This window comes from Mobula birostris, chromosome 9 (genome assembly GCF_030028105.1).
Source record: "Mobula birostris isolate sMobBir1 chromosome 9, sMobBir1.hap1, whole genome shotgun sequence".
NCBI lineage: Eukaryota > Metazoa > Chordata > Chondrichthyes > Myliobatiformes > Myliobatidae > Mobula > Mobula birostris.
In genome coordinates, this window is record NC_092378.1 from 119,223,976 (window position 1) to 119,245,247 (window position 21,272).

A 21,272-nucleotide genomic window follows, 5' to 3' on the forward strand; every position below is an offset into this window, starting at 1 on the left:
AGGGGAGAACCAGTGGATGTGGTATATTTGGATTTTCAAAAGGCTTTTGACAAGGTCCCACACAGGAGATTAGTGTGCAAACTTAAAGCACACGGTATTGGGGGTAAGGTATTGATGTGGATAGAGAATTGGTTGGCAGACAGGAAGCAAAGAGTGGGAATAAACGGGACCTTTTCAGAATGGCAGGCGGTGACTAGTGGGGTACCGCAAGGCTCAGTGCTGGGACCCCAGTTGTTTACAATATATATTAATGACTTGGATGAGGGAATTAAATGCAGCATCTCCAAGTTTGCGGATGACACGAAGCTGGGCAGCAGTGTTAGCTGTGAGGAGGATGCAGGGTGACTTGGATAGGTTAGGTGAGTGGGCAAATTCATGGCAGATGCAATTTAATGCGGATAAATGTGAAGTTATCCACTTTGGTGGCAAAAACAGGAAAACAGATTATTATCTGAATGGTGGCCGATTAGGAAAAGGGGAGGTGCAACGAGACCTGGGTGTCATTATACACCAGTCATTGAAAATGGGCATGCAGGTACAGCAGGCGGTGAAAAAGGTGAATGGTATGCTGGCATTTATAGCAAGAGGATTCGAGTACAGGAGCAGGGAGGTACTACCTGTTGTACAAGGCCTTGGTGAGACCACACCTGGAGTATTGTGTGCAGTTTTGGTCCCCTAATCTGAGGAAAGACATCCTTGCCATAGAGGGAGTACAAAGAAAGTTCACCAGATTGATTCCTGGGATGGCAGGACTTTCATATGATGAAAGACTGGATGAACTAGGCTTATACTCGTTGGAATTTAGAAGATTGAGGGGGGGCTCTGATTGAAATGTATAAAATCCTAAAGGGATTGGACAGACTAGATGCAGGAAGATTGTTCCCGATGTTGGGGAAGTCCAGAACGAGGGGTCACAGTTTGAGGATAAAGGGGAAGCCTTTTAGGACTGAGATTAGGAAAAACTTCTTCACACAGAGAGTGGTGAATCTGTGGAATTCTCTGCCACAGGAAACAGTTGAAGCCAGTTCATTGGCAATATTTAAGAGGGAGTTAGATATGGCCCTTGTGGCTAAAGGGATCAGAGGGTATGGAGGGAAGGCTGGTACAGGGTTCTGAGTTGGATGATTAGCCATGATCATACTGAATGGCGGTGCAGGCTCAAAGGGCCGAATGGCCTACTCCTGCACCTATTTTCTATGTTTCTATACAATTACAGGGAACTATCCTCAATATGTTCATTATCCAATACAAGCTGGGCCTGTTTACCTCAGTTTATATGTAAGTTGGAACTCCCCCAATAAACTCGTTTTGCCTACCCCACATGCTCACTTAATCTCCATACCTTGATATTCTTCCACAAGGGAGATGATAGAAGACCTTCATTGCTGTCTCACAAGGTTTTTATTTTGTAATTCTCCGTACCTAGGTGCTACTGCCTGGTTGCTGCAAACCCTTGTAATCTTCTTTCTTCTGACTTTGTCTTTAAACATTAAAGCTTCCTGTCTGCCAGTTTCCTTTGTAGGCATTATAACTTGGTATATTCAGTTCCCAGCCTCGTCTTGCAACCATATCTCAGTAATAAATGTCATGTATGAGTAATGACTACTATATTTCACCCAGTAGGTAGAATCTGCCCCTGCAATTCATTTATTTCTTACACCGTGCATTTATAATAAATAACGCTTACATGAGCTGCACACCTTCGCCTGTCCTTCTGCTCTATTGCTTTTCTCACACATTTCCTTTCTCTGATGCAATTACTTTACACCTTTTATTTTCCCTTAATATTTCCTTTTCCAATTGATCCTTATTTACGAGTTTAGCGTCAATATGATTGCCCTAAGCATTCTTCCCATTAAGATCCTAGTTTTTGCTGAATTCACGTGGAGCTTCCTCTAAGGGTGAGGTTGCACCACTGATCATTGCTATGTTATCAACCCCTGTTTTGCCTCTAGAGGCTCTGTTCCTCTTTTTATAAACAGCACTTCCTGTTCGTAAGCTGATTTTTAATATAATTTCCTGTGCGGATTAATTTGGATTTTGACCTGAAGCACACATGGTAGAAAGACATCCATCACCATCCATCCTTCACTTGCTCTTGAAATAATGAGTCATAATAATGGTAAGTATTTATTTCATGCACTTTGAAGGTTTTGTTATGTTTATTGTTCATTGCTATTAAGCTATTGTTGCACCATGAGTGCACTCTAGTCCACGGCATAGTTATTAAAGTGTTGCATGTATGAATTACCTTGTTTAACACTGATCATGAGAATAATTGGTAATACTAATATATTCAGGTGCACGACAATTCTGTATTGAATCTGATATGTGTTTTACTACACTTTCTGCAGTTTCACAAAGTTTTCTCATTAAGAACCCTGAAGAAAGATTCCAGCTCAGGTGATTTTTGAGAAGACGTTTAATTTCCTGCCCAGGTTTGTATGCAGTGCAATGCACTGCGAGGGCAGTAGACCTCCCTCAATCTGATTATTTCCTTATCAATTTTCACATGGCCAGCAACCATAACACATGGACTCTTGTTCTTTAATTTAGTTTTTTCTTTGTCTACTCTTTTCTATGTTATTGGTCTCAATATGGTTCACTGCATGACTTCACATCTCTCTACAAAGTGAGGTGGCATTCAATTTGAGACCACATAGGTTGGAAAGGGTAAGCTGCTTCAAGTTTCAGTCTGCCTACATCTCAGACGATCAATCCTGAGTCTACCACATTCATGCAATCACATAGAGGGCACGCCAGCATCTACACTTCTACAAAAGTTTTTGGAGATTTATGTCACCAAATACTCTACCAAATTTTTACAGATATATCGTGGAGAGCATTCTGACTGGTTGCATCACCACCTGGTATGAAGGCTCTAAAGAAGCCACGCCAGCTCCATTGATTATGGCCTCAAGAAAGCTGCACCCATCACTAAAGACTCTCACCATCCAAAACATGGCTTCTTCTCAATACTATGATCGGAGGAGAAGTTCTGAAGCCTGAAGATGCACAGTTAGCATTTTAGGAAGGGCTTCTTCCCCTCTGTCATCAGATTTCTGAACAGTACATGGGCATTACCTCGCTCTTCCTTTTTTGCAATAGCTATCTATCATAACTTACAGTAATTTTTATATCTTGCACAATGGCGAGAGGAGAGAGAGCAGCGCACCTGCGCGTGCTCAGCCCTCCGGTGAAAAATGATATCGTATTTTTTAAATAGGGGCCGTGGACCATTCTGATTTGATGGAGAGGGACGTGAAAGCACAGAGGGACATCTGGTGAAATTTCTGAAACACTCGTTCGCTGCTGTCGTTACTGTATGGTCGGGAATCTTTCGGAGGGTAGGCCTCAAAATCCCCGGCTTTGCCTGCTGTTGGCGACCGAGGTTGAGGTCGAATCGTTCGGACAGAGATGGCGCTCAGTACTCAGTGTCGGACAGCTGGATCAGAGCTTGAAGTTTTCGGATGACTCAGAGTCGGACTGTGGTCGGCATGGCAGGGAGAGTTTTTCTTCCTTCTCCCATCTGCGTGAGATGTGGGACATTTGAGAGGCTTTGAACTTTTACCGTGCTCATGGACTTCTTCATCAAGTTATGGTATTGTTACACTGTTGTAACTATATGTTATAATTATGTGGTTTTGTCAGTTTTTTCAGTCTTGGTTTGTCCTGTGTTTTGTGATACTACACCGGAGGAAATATTGTATCATTTCTTAATGCATGCACTACTAAATGGCAAAAAAAGAGGACTACGTGTCTTCATAATCTACTGCAGACATGAAACCACAAATTTCACCACATACTGTACATCAGTGATAGTAAACCTGATTCTGATTCTAAAAAGAATGCTATTTGACTTGGCAATGATTAAATTCATCAAAGTTCCCACTTCGCAATTTCCTTCCTTTTCCTTTTGGACAGCTTCCTGCTCTGTTCTGTGATGTGTAGCCTGGCAGTCCTTCCAACAGCTTCACTTTTATCCTACAAGTTGTGCATTTACTTATTCCCTTCAACATAAAGGTATGTGGGGGAGGGGGGCAGGCCTATTTAAATTGCAAGAAATCCACAGCAATTAAGACATTTCCCAGACTCAGTAAGTTAAAAACTGTTACTAAATGGGTATAAAGATACAAAACACTTCACCAAGAGTTTTCTGATAAACTTATTTATATCAGTCAATTTTCTCTGACAAGAATAAGCTGATTACCTGATCTCACAATGGATGGTGTACTTGGTTCACCATATCCAAACTGATTGGCTGCAATGATCCGAAATTCATAGCTCACTCCTTGTTTTAGCTTATCCCGGTTAATCACATGTGATGTTGCATCACTTGGGATGTCTTTCTCAAATGTATCCCACAATCCTTCATCTAAATTAGAAATTAGAAACTGTTAGGTTAAAATGAGGAAACATTATAAAACAGATACCACAGAACAAAGACAACTCTCCAGTCTGGCTCAATACCATTACGAATGATAGTTAACAGTTCAGTTGCTTTTTATTTTAGCTTAATTATGACACCCTCTTACAATTAGTAATTTGGGCAGAAGGGCACCATCTTCTCAGAGGATTTGTCTACGTACACTGTGTTCCACTTCAGGCAATGTTTTACTTAAACCAAGGGTTCTCAATCTTTTTATACCATTAAGCAAGGGGTCCGAGGACCCCAGGTTGGGAATCCTTAGAACTCTCATTCATGCCTAAGGACTCCTCGAAGTGACTGTTCCAATGGCCTTCTGACAAACTTCCAATCTCCTGGTCACAGTCTAAATACTCATTTCCCTGCCCTCAATGGCCCTTTTTGATTCAGCTTCTATGAAAAAATAGCAGCAATTTTGTCAACAAATTTATTTCCTTTTTAAATCTAAAAATAACTGAAAGATGTCTGCTTTCTTATCCAATTACCTTCAGAAGTTACAAATAGAAACACCAAAATGCGGAGAGCAAGGATTCGACTTGAGAATTTTAAAATAGGAACCGTAACAATCAAGTTTTTTTTAATCAGCTCTATTCTCTTTTAATTCAATTACTATTCAGCATTGTAAAGCACCAGCATTTTATTAATTCCAGACTCACAAGGAACTCATGTGTGACAAAGTCTACATTCAGAGAATTCCAAAGGAGGATTAGTTTGCTCACCGGAGGGTCTTGCCTCGATCATATAACCCTTTATTGGTCCAGCTCCAGGCATACCTGGTGCCCAATGGATTGTGACGGCAGATGCAGTTTCACTAATGGAGGGGTTTAGAGGAGGGCCTGGGGAACCTGTGCAAAATAATATTCCATTATTAAACAAGCAAACAAACATACTTAGGAAATAGGAATTAGAAAACTTTAATATCAAATACCTGTGGAAATTCCACAATCCAATATCTGTTACAGTTTGAGTATGTGGCATGACAGAAAGTTATTGTGTCCCTGATCAAACATAATACTTTGTGTTCTGCCATTTCCTTAACCAAAGATGACACCATCATAACATAGTCTAATTTGATAAGAAGGGTCTGACCGTACACAATAAAGCCATGTCTTCGATAATTCTTCAAAAGGTTTGAGGCGAGCTGCCACAATTTCCTTCATTCTAATTACTTTAAACAAACGAGAATGGGAGCTGAGATAGAGTCCTGCCAGAATTTAGAGCAGGGGTTCCCAATCCAGGGTCGACAGACCCCTTGCTTAATGGTGTGGGTCCATGGCATTGGTCCGGAGGTTGGGAACCTCTGATCTAGAGCATGATTACTGTTTGCACCTCATTATCATCTCCTTTGCAAAGGGTTGCAGTTCGATACTTTGGGGGACGGGGTGGGGTTGGGGTGAATACAGAAGGAAGCCGTAAAAGTGAGGGGACAATTCTGATGTGGAAAGCAGCATCCTCATCAAAGACGCCTGCCATCCAGCTCTCTTCTCGTTGCTGCATCAGGAAGGAGGTAAAGGAATCTCAGGTCCCACAACACCAGGTTCAGGACAAGTTACTACCTCTCAAACATTAGGCTCTTGAACCAAAGGGATAACTTCACTCAACCAACACTAAACTGATTCCACACAATACTTATTAACTTTCAAGGCATCTACAACTCATGTTCTCAATATTTATTTAGTTTTCTTTTTGTATTTGCACATTGGTTGTTTGTCTGTCTTTGTATGCAGTTTTTCATTGACTCTATTGTGTTTTTTTGTATGTATTGTGGATGCCTGCAAGAAAATTCATCTCAAGGTAGTATGTGGTGACATTTACAGTATGTACTTTGAACTATGAACCCAGGTGAATCCATTACAACTACCATTCGTCAATGTTGCCAACTTTGAAGGAAAACCACCGAAAAATGGTTCTTGTTCATTGCACAATCAGTCTCCTTCTGTTGCTCTCCACTATAATTATCATGACTATAACTGAGAAAAACACAGGCAGATCTATCACAGGCATTTTTTCAGATACGAGGGGTGATTGATAAGTTCGTGGCCTAAGGTAAAAGGAATCAATTTGAGAAAACCTAGCACATTTATTTTTCCTACGTTTACACACTTAATCCAGCGGTCGTGGAGCATACGGATCCCTTCCTTGCAGAAGTCGGCGTCTTGGACCTCCAGAAGTGGTCCACAGCAGAGGTGGTTGATAAGTCCGTGGCCTAAAGCAGACGGAGATGAGGAGAAACTTCAAACTTCCTGTATTTGCACTCAAAAGAGTTGAACTGTACGTGCGTGTAACGAGAGCTGTATAACTCATCTCCTTCTACCTTAGGCCACAAACTTATCAATCACCCCTGCTGTGGACCACTTCTACAAAGTAGGGGTCCATATGCTCCACGACCGCTGGACTAAGTGTGTACATGTAGGAGGGGACTATGTTAAAAAATAAATGTGCTAGGTTTTCTAAAATTGACTCCTTCTACCTTAGGCCATGAATTTATCAATCATCCCTCTTATATATACACATTCCTCATCCCTTAACTCAATGGTCAACAGTCTTGATTACAAGATGTGACTGAACTACAGCATATGTAATTGGAGGGAAGCCCGCATGATGATGCCTGGGCAAGCTTTTGATTACTCATTCGTTTCTCAGATTCAAACCCTTGCTGGAGGAAATAGCGTTTCTTGTCCATTCCTTACTGTATCTGAGAAAATGACCTCTGCTGAAAAAAAGGTTTCATCAAAATCTGGCATGTTTTAAAGTTCAAAGGTTCATTTATTATCGAAGTATGCATCTCTGAAATTCTCCTTCTCCAAGTAGCCATGAAACCAAGAAAGAAAAAAAAGACAGCATTGTCATCAACCCTCAAATCCCCTCTCCCTGCACAAAAAATGAACAAAAATGGAACAGGCACATCAACCCTCAAATCCCCTTCCCCGCACAAACAAAACATGAAAAATCAGGTGAGAAACAGAGAATATTAAAAAAACTATAAGACTGAAGAAAGTCTATAGTCCAAGTCCACATCCAAAATGCAGAAAACCTGGATAACGTACTCCGGGCACAGCAGCAGGTTCTCCCCTCTCCAGTAGCGTAGCAGAGCAATGCTCAGTGATCAAAAGGCTGGCAGCCGGCTCTCACCTTCCGTACTTGCCTTGATGTTTCTATCTCCCATGTTGGTTTGATCAATGAACAATGGAAGCTATAATTGGCAAAATGGAGCCAAACATTGGCTTGCACTGTCCCGCAACCTGCCTGCTATGACGCTCGCACAAGTTGCTTCTGCCTCCCGGAATCTTCTCAGAGACTACAGAGCACCGGAACATCCAAACGATCTCCAAACAGATATTAATTAAAAGCAAGCAGCAACACCTATTTACTGACTCTGGGATGAAATTCATGAATGATCTTCAGGCGAGGATCCAACAACAGATCTCTGTCAAAACCAAAACCGTTCTGTTTCATTGTCCATCTCTCTTCCTCCTTCAATTCATCTGTGGATAAAATCTTCATCTGTGGATAAAATCTTCATCCGTGCCTTGGTCATCACAAAACTTAATTAGTCCAAAGCATTGCTGGCTGGTTTCCTCATTTTATCCTCACAAATATGAGATTATGCGAAGTTTTGCTAACTATGTACTGAACTACAGCCCTCAAATCCCATCTGTAGAGTTGTATTGAAGCATGCTGCCATCTTACCGGAAGTTTGCCGTTCTCCTGGTAAGATGGCGGCGTACTCGGACACAGTAGCCTCTCTGAGTCCAAAGAAAGGTGTGATTATTCGTTCTTTATATCTTTTTTACAATCGCAAGGCACTGATGGTCATTAAGAACATTGAGAACTACAGTGAACTGCTGGATAGCGATGGAGTTGGACTTGTTGTGTACCATGATGCTGCCTGCCTCAACCACCCAGGGAAGGTGGCGGAGTGCGGAGGAAGGTGCAGGTGATTGTCTTGGACGCTTTTGTTGTGATAATGTAAAAGTCCAGGTGATAACACTAGAAATCAAATTGACTTTATTACTATAAACCAAAGATTTAGAAACTCAGTGACTCAATGCAAAACATGTCCAGGTGCAGACTGTAATAGTGACCATAACCCAGTAGTATGTCATGTAAAAGTAAAACTTAAAAAACTAAAGAAGCAAAAACCTGAACAATCCCTTGACTACTTGCATTTAATTAAAGAAGAAAACTTGAGACAAAAATTTACAATTGAAGTAAGGAATAGATTTCAAAGTCTAGAAATAGAATCTGTTGAAGATAATAGCAATCATGTAGAAATGAAATTTAACTCTCTAAAGGATGCCTTGGTAGAATCAGCAAAGTCAATGATTCCTAAAAAAGAAAAAAAGCACAAAGTATAAATGGATGACAGATGAAATCAAAAATCTAATGGAAGAAAGGAGACAGAAGAAAGCATATCCTATAGAATTTAAGTCCTTAGATAAAAAAGTTAAAACCTTATATCAAAAAGCCAAAGAAGAATGGTTAAACCAGGAATGTGAGCAAATAGAAAGAAGCCCTATTACTGATCCAAAAAGGTTACATCAACAAATCAAGAATATCACTGGTAAAAAGCTCCTCTGTTCTTCAGGTGGATATTTGAAAGCAAAGGACGGTACCATTATCAGGGAAAAAGATGAGATTATGAACAGATGGACTGAGTATATTCAGGAACTGTTTGAAGACAATAGAGGCAAAAAAACAGAAATTAAGAAAAACATTGAAGGTTCAAATATTTTAAAATCTGAAGTTCGTAATGCAATAAATAAGATGAAGAAAGGAAAGGCAGCAGGTCCTGATGAATTAGTAATCGAACAAATTACTGCCCTTGAAGATTATGGAATTGAAAAGCTTACTGATTTAATCAATGACATTTATGAGACTGGAATAATACCAGAAGAGATGAAAAAAATCAGTATTTATTGCTCTTCCTAAGAAAGCTGGAGCAATAGAATGTGAATTACATAGGACCATAAGTCTAATGAGTCATATCACCAAGATACTTCTAAGAATTTTGATGACGAGCTAAAAGTAAGATACAAGCTGAAATAGGTAAAGAACAATGTGGTTTTGTGAAAGACAAAGGTACAAGAAATGCAATATTGATGTTAAGGATACTATCAGAACGAGCTATTCAAGTGCAAAAAGATTTGTTTGTTTGTCTTATCGACTACAAAAAAGCATTTGATAAAGTGAAGCACAATAAGTTATTTGAAATATTACAGAAAACGCTAGATCTAGATTCGAAAGACCTCCGCCTAATCAGAAATCTGTACTGGGAACAAACTGCTGCTGTAAGAATAGATGGGGAAGTGAGTCAGTTTACGAAAATCAAGAGAGGCGTTAGACAAGGGTGTGTTTTCTCCCCTGATTTATTTAATGTGTACAGTGAAACAATATTACAAAAAATAAGAGACATCTTGGGAATCAAAGTTGGCGGTGAAAACTTCAATAATTTCAGATATGCAGATGACACTGTGTTAATTGCAAGTACGGACGAAGAACTACTAAACTTAATTGATATAACTGTTGAAGAAAGTGCAAAAATGGGTCTATTTATCAATTGCAAAAAGACAGAATATATGGTGATATCCAAAAAGAAGGTGAATCCTATCTGCAGGCTGAGAATAAATGGGGAAGACATAAGGCCTCCACCTGGACAAAAAAGACACGTTTGAATGCTGTTCATAGACTTCAGTTCAGCATTCAACACAATCATTCCTCAGAAACTGATTGGAAAGCTGAGCCTTCTGGGCCTGAACACCTCCCTCTGCAACTGGATCCTAGACTTCCTGACTGGGAGACCTCAGTCAGTCCGAATTGGTAGCAGCATCTTCAATACCATCACACTGAGCACAGGGCCCCCCCAAGGCTGTGTGCTCAGTCCACTGCTGTTCACTCTGCTGACCCACAACTGTTCTGCAACACACAGCTCGAACCACATCATCAAGTTCGCCCATGACACGACCGTGGTGGGTCTCATCAGAAAAAAGATGAGTCAGCATACAGAGAGGAGGTGCAGCGGCTAACTGACTGGTGCAGATCCAACAACCTGTCTCTGAATGTAAACAAAAGAGATGGTTGTGGACTTCAGGAGGACATGGAGCGACCACTCTCTGCTGAACATTGACGACTCCTCCGTAGAGATCGTTAAGAGCACCAAATTTCTTGGTGTTCACCTGGCGGAGAATCTCACCTGGTCCCTCAATATCAGCTCCATAGCAAAGAAAGCCCAGCAGTGTCTCTACTTTCTGCAAAGGCTGAGAAAAATCCATCTCCCACCCCCCATCCTTACCACAATCTACAGAGGTTGTATTGAGAGCATTCTGAGCAGCTGCATCACGACCTGGTTCGGAAATTGCACCATCTCGGATTGCAAGATCCTGCAGCGGATAGTGAGGTCAGCTGAGATCATCGGGTTCTCTCTTCCTGCCATCACAGACATTTACACCACACGCGGCATCCGCAAAGCAAACAGCATTATGAAGGATCCCACGCACCCCTCATACAAACTCTTCTCCCTCCTGCCACCTGGAAAAAGGCACCAAAGCATTCAGGCTCTCACGACCAGACAATGTAACAATTTCTTCCCCTAAGCCATCAGACTCCTCAATACCCAGAGCCTGGCTTGACGCCAACCTACTATACCCTCTAATGTGCCTACTGTCTTGTTTATTATTTATTATTATTTATTGTAGTGCCTGCACTGTTTTGTGCACTTTATGCAGTCTTGGATAGGTCTGTAGTCTAGTGTAGTTTTTGTGTTTTTTCTTACGTAGTTCAGTGTAGTTTTTGTATTGTTTCATGTAGCACCATGGTCCTGGAAAATGTTGTCTTGTTTTTACTATGTTCTGTACCAGCAGTTATGGTTGAAATGACCATAAAAAGTGACTTGACTTGACTTGAAAAACAAGTACAGAACTTTTGCTACTTAGGAAGCTGGGTGACATCAGATGGCAGGTGCGACTTGGGACATCAAAAGAAGAATAGGGATGGCAAAAGACACCTTTACAAGAATGAAGAGTATACTGACCAATACTAAACTAGGCATGACAACCCGCCTCAGAGTACTGAAATGTTATGTTTATCCGGTTATATTATATGGCTCAGAATGTTGGACAATGTCTAGTAACATGAGGAAACAAATTGTAGCAGCAGAGATGTGGTTTTTGAGGAGGATGCAAAGAATATCATGGATGAAACCAATATCTAATGAGGATATCATGAACAGAGCAAACACAAAAAGAGAAATAATGTATGAGATCATGAAAGGGCAACATAACTTCATTGGACATGTGATTAGGAAAGAGGAGTTAGAATGCACAGTAATTATGGGAAAGATTGAAGGGAAGAAAGCAAGAGGAAGACAAAGACAAGTGATGATGGAGACAGCAGCCAGAGAAATGGAAATGAATACCAATGAATTGATCCACTTGACCCAAAACAGGTGTGGGCCATGGCAATCAAAGCTCAAACTGGGCATGGCACCTGATGATGATGATGAATGTAAAATACTGTGAGTCTGATTCACTAGTTCATTGCCGAGACCGACGGTAATGGGGGAGCTGTATGGCTTCAGTTGTGTCATGGACCAGGCCCTCTTTCATGTCTCAGGGTCGCCTGGTGCAGCTGCCGAGGAAGGAGACAAAGGAGCTGTCTGTGAGCTGCTGGATTCCAGGGTGGGTTGGGGGTGGCCCCTCTTGTCAGTGCTGCCCTCTAGTGTTCACTCAGTGGAAAACAAGCTGGACTGCCACCTTCAGCAGCTGCACTGCATAATATTAAGAACTGTTACGGGCTGTTCTTGCAGAAACGTAGCTCCAGGACAACATCCATGCACCATTAATCAACAGACCTTAACACTCAGGGACTCAGGCTTAATGATAATATTTTAAATATTTTTTCTAACTGTATGTTTGTCTGCTATCATAATTATATGTGCTCTGTGCTGTGTATGACTGTTGGTTATGTGTTTTGCACCTTGGTCCCAAAGGAACACTATTACATTTGATTGTATTCATTTAAATGGTTGAATGATAATTAAACAAACTTGTTCACTTTTCACTCCTGTGCTACCCTTTTTGATAATCCTTCAGTGAAGTATTTACCATTTTAAAAGCACAAGAGAAATGGAAGTTGTTGTTGTTGTATAGGGTTAAATTATTAAAAATTATGACCATTTTAATCAGACTAGCATTACTAAAGTGATTTCCGGTTATATGAACACAAAATTCAGAAACTCTTTTCACCCTTTGAGCTGCTCTGTGCAGGCGAGAGATGTCTAAGTATATAAAGGAAATGGTGTTCAATTGAATCAGAAATTGTCATGGCAACATTTATATTTGCCATGGTAGCAAATGTCTCTTAGGGAAAGTACTAGTCACAGTACAAATATTATACATTAGATTACTCTGTAGCTATACAATCAAAAGTGCTATATAAATGTACTTTATGAGCACTTACAGTGGACAACAGATATTTTGCTGGACAACAATGAAAAATGTCCATTTCTATATACACAAAATGAAAACACGTTTTCCCCAATATTCAAAATACAGATCTAAAAGCAAGCATCTGACTTTTCTCATCTTCCCTAACCCAATTAAATAATTACTCCCATGTCTGAAGATGCCTTGGTTAGGATTCCTGTCAATGTTGCTCCAGTACCAGATGCTAGGAAGTGGCTGTTGTTGATTGCTACTTATTCTTGAGTAAGACCTATGACATCTACAGTTCTGCAATGTGTATGGAGATAGCTGGTTAGATCAATATGGACTTGAAGAATCCTTTCACATAGATGACAAAATGTAATGCTGTAGCATCAGAGATTCTTCAGTTCTGAGATACTCTTTTTGCTTCTTCCATTCTAGCTTTCTCACATGAGTGACCACAAATTTTTATGAGGATATACCGAGCAGGACGATCAAGTGCATGTTGCTCCCAGTGGTGTGTTTCAACATCAAAACTCTTCAGGGATGTTCTAAGGGAGATTGTGACTCTTATCCTGACCACCACATGATCATTTGCTCTCAGTCAGCTCTCCATCAAGTAGTTCCTTTGGTATCCTTCCAGTGTTGTCTTCCCACTTGACCTGCAATTCTATCAACAATGGGACAGAATATATGTGTCTGAAGTCTTACAGATGTGCAGACATTATCATCAACTTGTGCAGGAACTTTCAAGGAGTTATGGACTCAGACCCAAATCCCTCTGTATATCATCACAGTTTAAATGCCTTGCCATTAACTGTGCACTTTCTCATTATACATGACCTGCCTTTATAGTATACATCTACAGTATCAGTCTCTGTGCAAACAATCCAAGTCCATAGTTCCCTGAAATGGCTACAAAATTTGATAGGGGTGGTTAAAAGGTGCATATAGAGTTTGCAGCTGGCATATAAAATGTATAAGAGGGCATGCATTTAAGGAGAGGGGTAAGTTCATCGGATGTGTGCAGGAGAGGAGTTTTTATATACACAGAGCAGTGGGTTGTCCGGGGTGCTTGCTACAACAAAGGCGTTTAAGGGGCTCTTCATACTCCACGTGAATGGAGGAGCATGGACTATGTGCAGGCAGAAGGATTAGTGTAATTAGGCATCATTAGCTAATTAGTTTGGTACAATATCGTGTGCCATAGGCCTGTGCTCGACTGTTTTATGTACTATGAGGGAGTGATTAAACTATACCGGTAAGATGGTGGCAGCGGCTTCTACAGGGTCAACAAAAGGTCCAATTTAACACGTTTTTAATGTTCGCAAGATTCTGCTACACATTAAGAACTAAATGTACTATAGGTCCACACCATCAGCGAGTTGCTCGCTGGCAGAGAAAATGAAGGACTGAGCAGTGGGCTGCCTGAATCGATGGAGGCTTACAGTTCAGTAGTGAATGGCCTTCTTGGTCATTTTTCTTGTGATCGCAAGACTCCTTTGGACATTGCTAATCTGGTATGCTGCAAGTTCGATTCATTGATTTAATGGTTGAGAGCAGAAGAGCTGCGTGGTCTTCGTCATAGCGAGGGCTAGCCCTCAAGTCAGAGTGTCGCCTGTTCCTAGTGCGCTCCACCGGGGGCAGTGTGGCACAGTGTCCAGGACAGAGTTGGCACTGACCTCCCTGATCACACCCCCAACACCGTGTTCACCTGGCAGAAGACAAGCTCTGTGGACTGAAGTGTCTGGATTACATACATGCCTGTATGTATTTTGTGTGTATTTTACTGATATTCTATAGGTGCTTGCTATCTTGTACATGTGACGACTAGGCTTTGTGTCACGGTGTTGCCTGAGAGAGGCATTGGAGCCGGTGTGCTCTACTGGAGGTGGTGCTACTCCCTCCAATGTTCACTTGGCAGAAGACAATCTCCATTGTGGTCAACTGGAGGTTGCTGATGTGAGTTTTAGACTCTCTTATTGTGTGATTGCGATACCATTTGTACTTGCTATCTTGTGTGTACTTTGTGGTGTGTGTGACTGTTAGTACTGTGTTTTGCATCTTGACCACGGAGTAACACCGTTTTGTTTGGCTGTATTCATAAGTATTCATGTACGGTTGAGTGACAATTAAACTTGAATTGAATTAAATATCTGGCATCTCTGCTGCACACTGTCCATCTCTTCCAAGCATAACATAGGCATGACAACAGTTTGGTCTTTAAGTTGATTCCTCTTTGTTTCTATGTGGGAGGGAAGTGTTAGACTAACTTTGGAGTAGGTTAAAAAGTTGGCACAACAGAGGATCAGCAATGTACTGTACCACGCATTCTTACTCTTCTCAATCTTCCAAGGAGACACTGGGAACTGGGATTAATTCTGCCACTGCCTTTAAGAGATTTGTGCGCCTTGTGACTATGTGGATTTCCTCCAGGTGCTCTGGTTTCTTCCCACATTTCAAAGGCGTATAGGTTAATAGTTTAATTAGTCACATGGGCGTAATTGGGCAGCACAGGCTTGTTCGGCCCCGAAGGGCCTGTTACTGTGTTCTATCACTAAATTTTTTTTAAAAATTGAGTTAACAAGAGCTGGCTTTGATGCCCTTTTGTTGACCTCATCATTAATGTCGACTAATCTTTGAAAGGATGCGCCAATTTCTCTGAACTTGCCCAATGCTGAAAACCTCTGACCACTCAGATGAATGGACAGATGCTTTCAGTAGTGGGCAAGTTCTTAAGTCTGGTTCTGTGTATGGGGCACGTTGTACAGGTTGGTGCATAATTTTGTGCTAATTGTGAGAAAAATTTGCCTTGGACACTGGAACATTTGCTCCTGCTCTCCTGCTCATTAGCTTCTGAGCTTCCATTGAATGCACTGTCACAACAAAGAGCAAGTCCCTTGACGTGGTTTCTTGTAATTTGGTCTTGGATGAGGATGTTGTTACATTAAAAATTGCATCATTGGTCCTATATAAAATGTTGATTTCCATCTTCTTCATCGGTAAGAATCACACTCTGTGGCAGAGAACATCATACTAACCAGTATGCGAGTTAGCAAACAGCCTTGTTTCTTACCACTGCTGACTGGCAATTGGTTTTTCAGACTCTCCATCATCCATTACTCTGGCCACCACATTATCAAAAAGTTGTCAGGCAATGATGACGACCTTCCAAAGGCCCTCATAGAATTGACAAGGAATCCAATTGTCCATTTTCTCTCTTTATAGCTGTCTGGATTTTCCTTCCTTCTCTCTATGACAATATTGATTTATCGGAGTTTAAATGAATGTTACTTCTTTATATATGAAATGACTAAACTGTAGATGAACAGGTACAAGCCTCCTGACCATCGGGGACATCTTAAAGGGTGGTATCCATTATTAAAGGAGGACTTCTATTCGTGGCAGGGGATATACTGCACAGTTCACAGCACGGGCTGATGCCCACCTTGAAATTCCCACATATGCAAATAGCTTTCTTTTCTTGATCACTGGGCCAATGAACGTGTCCCATTCGCTCCACTCAAACCTTGGAGAGAATTCCAGACGCCACTAAGCTCTGCAGGTCAGCATCCACTTTTGGATGTAGTGCGTAAGGAACTGGATGCACTTTTTGGAATCTTGGTGTTGCTGTTTCATCCAATTTAATTCTGGCCTTTGTACCTTCGAGTTTACCAATCCCCTTCTCAAACACCTTCTCATTAGCATTAAGCAGCTGTACCAGTCTCTGGTTGGTGCTACTATTTGGACTGCCATTGCCTGTTGATGTCACACTGACAGCTTTGATTGTGTGCCAGTCTAGTTGGATTTTTCTCAAACATTCACATCCGAAAAGTGCTGGCCCTCCACTTTTCAATACATAAAGCTCTAACTTCTGTGTTTGGCCTCCGTACATCACAGTCACTTTCAGTTTGCCTTTGGGAGACACCTTTTGCCTGTGTACATCTTTAGCCTCACTGAGGTTTTCTCCCATAGTATCTTAGAAAAGTCTGTTGTGGTCAGCCTCTGGAATTGTGGACAAAGTTGACCTGTATCCAGCTCCATTTTCAGTATTACACCAGACACATCTATTGTGATCCAGATGATTTTGTGACCTGCTTCAGTTATTCTATGCAGTTCTGGACATGACAGTTCACCATTGTCAGACTCTATGTTGCCTGTTTCACATTCAGTCACTTTATGCATTTGCTTAGTTTTGTGTGTGAAACTCTTCACTCTGTGTGTTTTTTCTTTTTGGTTGTGCTTTTTGTCTGACTTGCACACTCTCTCTATGTGACCTTGTCTGTGACAATTTCTGCACACCTTTTCCTTGAAACTACAGAAACTTGTATCATGGGAAGATTTGCCGCATGGATAACATTTTTGGCTTTTTGCACCATATAGGGACATTTTGTGTATTTCACATTCTAGACTCCCTTTCTGTAGTTCTGCTGCATCCTTTGCTGCAGTCTCTAACAATATTGCAATGGTCTATGCCCGCTCTATGTCTCTTTCTGTCAGTAGCCTCATTTGAGTTTTTGACTATACAAGCCTGTCCCTTAATGCATCAGAAAGTCCATCTCTAAAGTCACAGTACTAGGAAAGTTTGCACAGTTCTGCAGTGTATTCAGAAAGGCTTTCACCTTTTGACAGATTCATTTAGTAAAATCTAAATCTATCAGCTATTACCAGCGGTTTAGGGCTCAAGTGATTTTCTAAAATTGCAACAATTTTGTCCAAAGTCTTGCTTGCTGGCTTTGCAGGGGTTACTATGTTGCATAAGAGACTGTATGTTCTTTGGCCCAGTAAGCGACGAAGTGTTGGTGGCTTTCCTTTGCTCCTCCATGTTGTTCGTGTTACAATACAGTTCGACCCTCCTGATGTACAACTCCCAGCCTTCATTAGGCTATCAAATTCATCAACTTTCCCAACTAAAACCATCACCATGTTATTTTCATTTTAAATTCAACGTGTCTTTCACTGTTACTACGCACTGTACTCATGCATTTCTTAGCATCTGTGACGGCTTTCTCGCGCTGTTTAACTCTCACTGTTTCATCCCGTAACTGTCGGTAAAATTGGTAACATTTTCTGACATTCAGGTTCATCCTCGTTGTCAATTTGTTGAGTCTGTGCACAACTACATACCAATTAAATAAAAGCACAGACATGGGAGATGGTTTCAACTTGTGTATTCACATGCGTGACAGAGAGGGAGAGAGAGGGAGAGAGAGGGGGAGGGGGGGAGAGGGGGAGAGGGGGGAGAGGGGGGAGAGGGGGGAGAGGGGGGAGAGGGGGAGAGGGGGGAGAGGGGGGAGAGGGGGGAGAGGGGGGAGAGGGGAGGGGGAGAGAGGGGAGAGAGGGGAGAGAGGGGAGAGAGGGGAGAGAGGGGGAGGGGGAGGGAGAGGGGGAGAGGGAGGGGGAGGGAGAGGGGGAGGGGGAGGGAGAGGGAAAGGGAGAAAATGAACAAGAGAACAATGCGCAGGCGAAAGACTTTGCAACTATGGGGAGTGACATGCCTCAGGTAATTTAAATAATGTATGACTTTTGATTTTGTCTTCAGAGCTTTGCTTAAACATCTTTGTTGACAGCTTATGTTAAGCAATACACTCCGACCTCGCAAAACGCTACCCCGCGTAGCACTGAGACATTACAATGTGATAATTCAATTCTTTATTGAAATTTTTTTAAATGACAGAAATTTATTCTAAACACGTAAAACTTCTCAAAAGCAGCCGCCATTATAGTAAACATTCAATCAGCCAATGAGAGTGCTTTACATACGCTCTGAGCCACTCACAGCCAATCACACACTGCCTCCATTGTGTGTTTAAATGTTCTTGTTCCCTCACCAATTTATTCCATTTTTTTTTAACTACGATACCTGGAAAACTGCCTGCAACTTCCAGTGAGGATTGTACATCTAAGACATCTAGAAAAGGGATTAACATGGATGTGAAACTGCAGGTGATATAGCATTTGGAAGCTGGTGAGTGTCAGGTTGATGCTGGAATCTCTTTGAAATTGGCTACATCGACGATCAGAACAATTGTAAAAAATGCAGGCAAGATAAAAGCTTCTGCAACGATGATCTCAAAGTTATCATTAATGAAGGTGACTCGTTCAAAGAGCCATTTGCTTGGAAAATATGCAAAGTAGACTAAATATATGGGTGGATGACCAAACACAACAAAACATGCCCCTAAGCCAGCTGATAATAATGGAAAAGGCAAGACGCATTTTCAAGAAGAAGATGATACGTTGGTAACATTCACAGACAGCAGAGGATGGTTTGATAGATTTAAACAGTGCAGTAGCCTCCATAACATACGTATCTCTGGTGAAGTGGCGAATGCAGACAGCAAGGCAGCCCAGGATTTTCCTGCAACACTGAGGGCCATAATTGAAAAGGATGATTATCCTCCCAAGCTTGTCTTCAATGTGGATGAAACGAGCCTATTTTGGAAAAGAATGCCTTCTCGTACTTTCACCTCCCAAGAAGAGAAACATGCATCTGGGTTTAAGGCTGCAAAGGACTGGTTAACTCTCTTGCTAGGAGACAATGCTAAAGGTGACTTTAAGTTAAAGCCCGTAATTGTGAATCTCTCTGAAACACCACAAGCAATGAAAGGTATTTTAAAGTTAAGTCTACCAGTGATTTGGAAATCAAACAAGAAAGCCTGGGTGACAATTGTTTTTTTTCCAAAATTGGTTTGTTTCACATTTTTGTCCAGCAGTGAAGCAGTATGGAGGAGCATCACCTTGAACCTAAAGTTTTGTTGGTGCCTAATAATGCCCCAGGCCACCCTGAGAATCTTGACATGCTTTGGACCTGCATTCCTGTAGAAGTGAATTTACCTTCCATCCAATGCCATTTCATTACTCCAACCAATGGATCAAGGAGTAATATTGAATTTTAAAGCCTACTGTCTTCGTCGCGCAGTCAAGCAACTTGTAGAGGAAAAAAAAGGTCAAGACAAACAATCCATCAGGTAGTTTTGAAAAAACTGCAACGTCATGAAAGCTGCAGACAATATCAGAGCAGCCTGGGATGAAGTAACTTCAAACTGCATGAATGGAGTGTGGAAGAAGCTATAGCCAGAAGCATGCAACGACATCCTAGGATTTCAGGTGGAACCAGCCATTTACATCATTGTTGAACTGGCCAATGAAGTGGGAAAAGAGGATGTTAATGATGGCGACGTTGAAGAGTTACTGCATTCTAATAATGAGAGCCTTAATAACGAAGAGTTCCAAGAATTGGCAGAACAATGCATCCTGGATGAACCTGACAATGGATGGAGAAGGGGAAACACCAGCCAAGAAACCTCAACACACATATCATGGACCAGTTCATCGATAACAACCCTGACTGGGGGTGAATCAATTAGGCAAAGAGAGGTGTTCGCGACATGATTCCCGAGAACTGCTTCATGAGAAGAAAATTAAGAAAAAGCAGTCAAATCTTGTTACCTACTTGAAGAAGCTAAAGTTAGAGGAGGACCCAGAGCCTGGTCCCTCGTCTAGGATGGAATCACCACCTACTCCCTCCCACTGCTGCTGCTGCGATGTGTTGCTGCTCCAATGATGTACAGGTGAGGCCTATTTGTGTGTTTGTTTCTCCATGAATGAGTGTACAGGCAGTCCCTGGGTTACAAACGAGTTCCATTCCTAAGTCCGTCTTTAAGTCGGAACAGGTACATCCGGTATTATTTAGCGTCAGTTAGTCAAACGTTTGTCTCAGTATATAGTATACATTTTACCTTTCTATGCATATAAAACACTTAAGAAATGTATGTATTTCAATAATTAAACCACTGCATTGCTTAGTAATAACTGTAGTTTTCATTGGGACAGGGCCTTTCACATGCTCCATTATTCTCACTTCATCCTTTAAAATTGGTCCGATCGTTGACTGACTGTAGCCTAATGCTTTTCCAATGACCGATGGCGTTTCACCTCTTTCCAATCGCTTTATTATTTCCACCTAATTTTCAATCGTGATCGTTTTCCGTCAACGGAACAGAAACACTGTGGATTCAGGAGCAGCCGCAGGTGGCGAGTCCTGAGCTCCCTCGAGTCCTAAAGTCCACCTGCACTGAGACAGATTAAATGGGACAAGTGGGGGCAGTATTGACTGGAAAAGGGGGGCCAGGGTGAACCTTGCTAAGAAAAATCTAAGCCAAATACAAAGTTACACACTCAACACAGTGTTAAAATGGTGGATGGTGCTCTCCTGCCTCCAGCTGACGGATTTTTAATATAATAGGCTTTATGGCAGGCCGTTCATAAGTCGGGGAATAACTGTATATACATAAAATATCATACATCTCAGGTTTGGTTTTTAAAAATCAGACACACATGTCCATTTAAGTAATGTTATAATGACCCCGCATAGCGCGGATTTACACCGTGCACCACCTCCAAGGACCACATCCTCAGTG

At 41.6% G+C, this 21,272-nt stretch overlaps 1 protein-coding gene across 2 annotated transcripts in view; it reads right to left on the bottom strand.

Annotated features, from left to right (window-relative positions):
• The window catches only part of sdk1a (sidekick cell adhesion molecule 1a), a 744,722-nt gene that overhangs the window by 17,734 nt on the left and 705,716 nt on the right, over positions 1-21,272 (bottom strand). For both annotated transcript variants that reach the window (XM_072268711.1, XM_072268712.1), the window contains 2 exons: positions 5,146-5,271; positions 4,211-4,375 (listed from right to left, as the gene is read on the bottom strand). In XM_072268711.1, the coding sequence (XP_072124812.1) occupies positions 4,211-4,375; positions 5,146-5,271 (291 nt within the window). The remainder of the gene's footprint in view (positions 1-4,210; positions 4,376-5,145; positions 5,272-21,272) is intronic.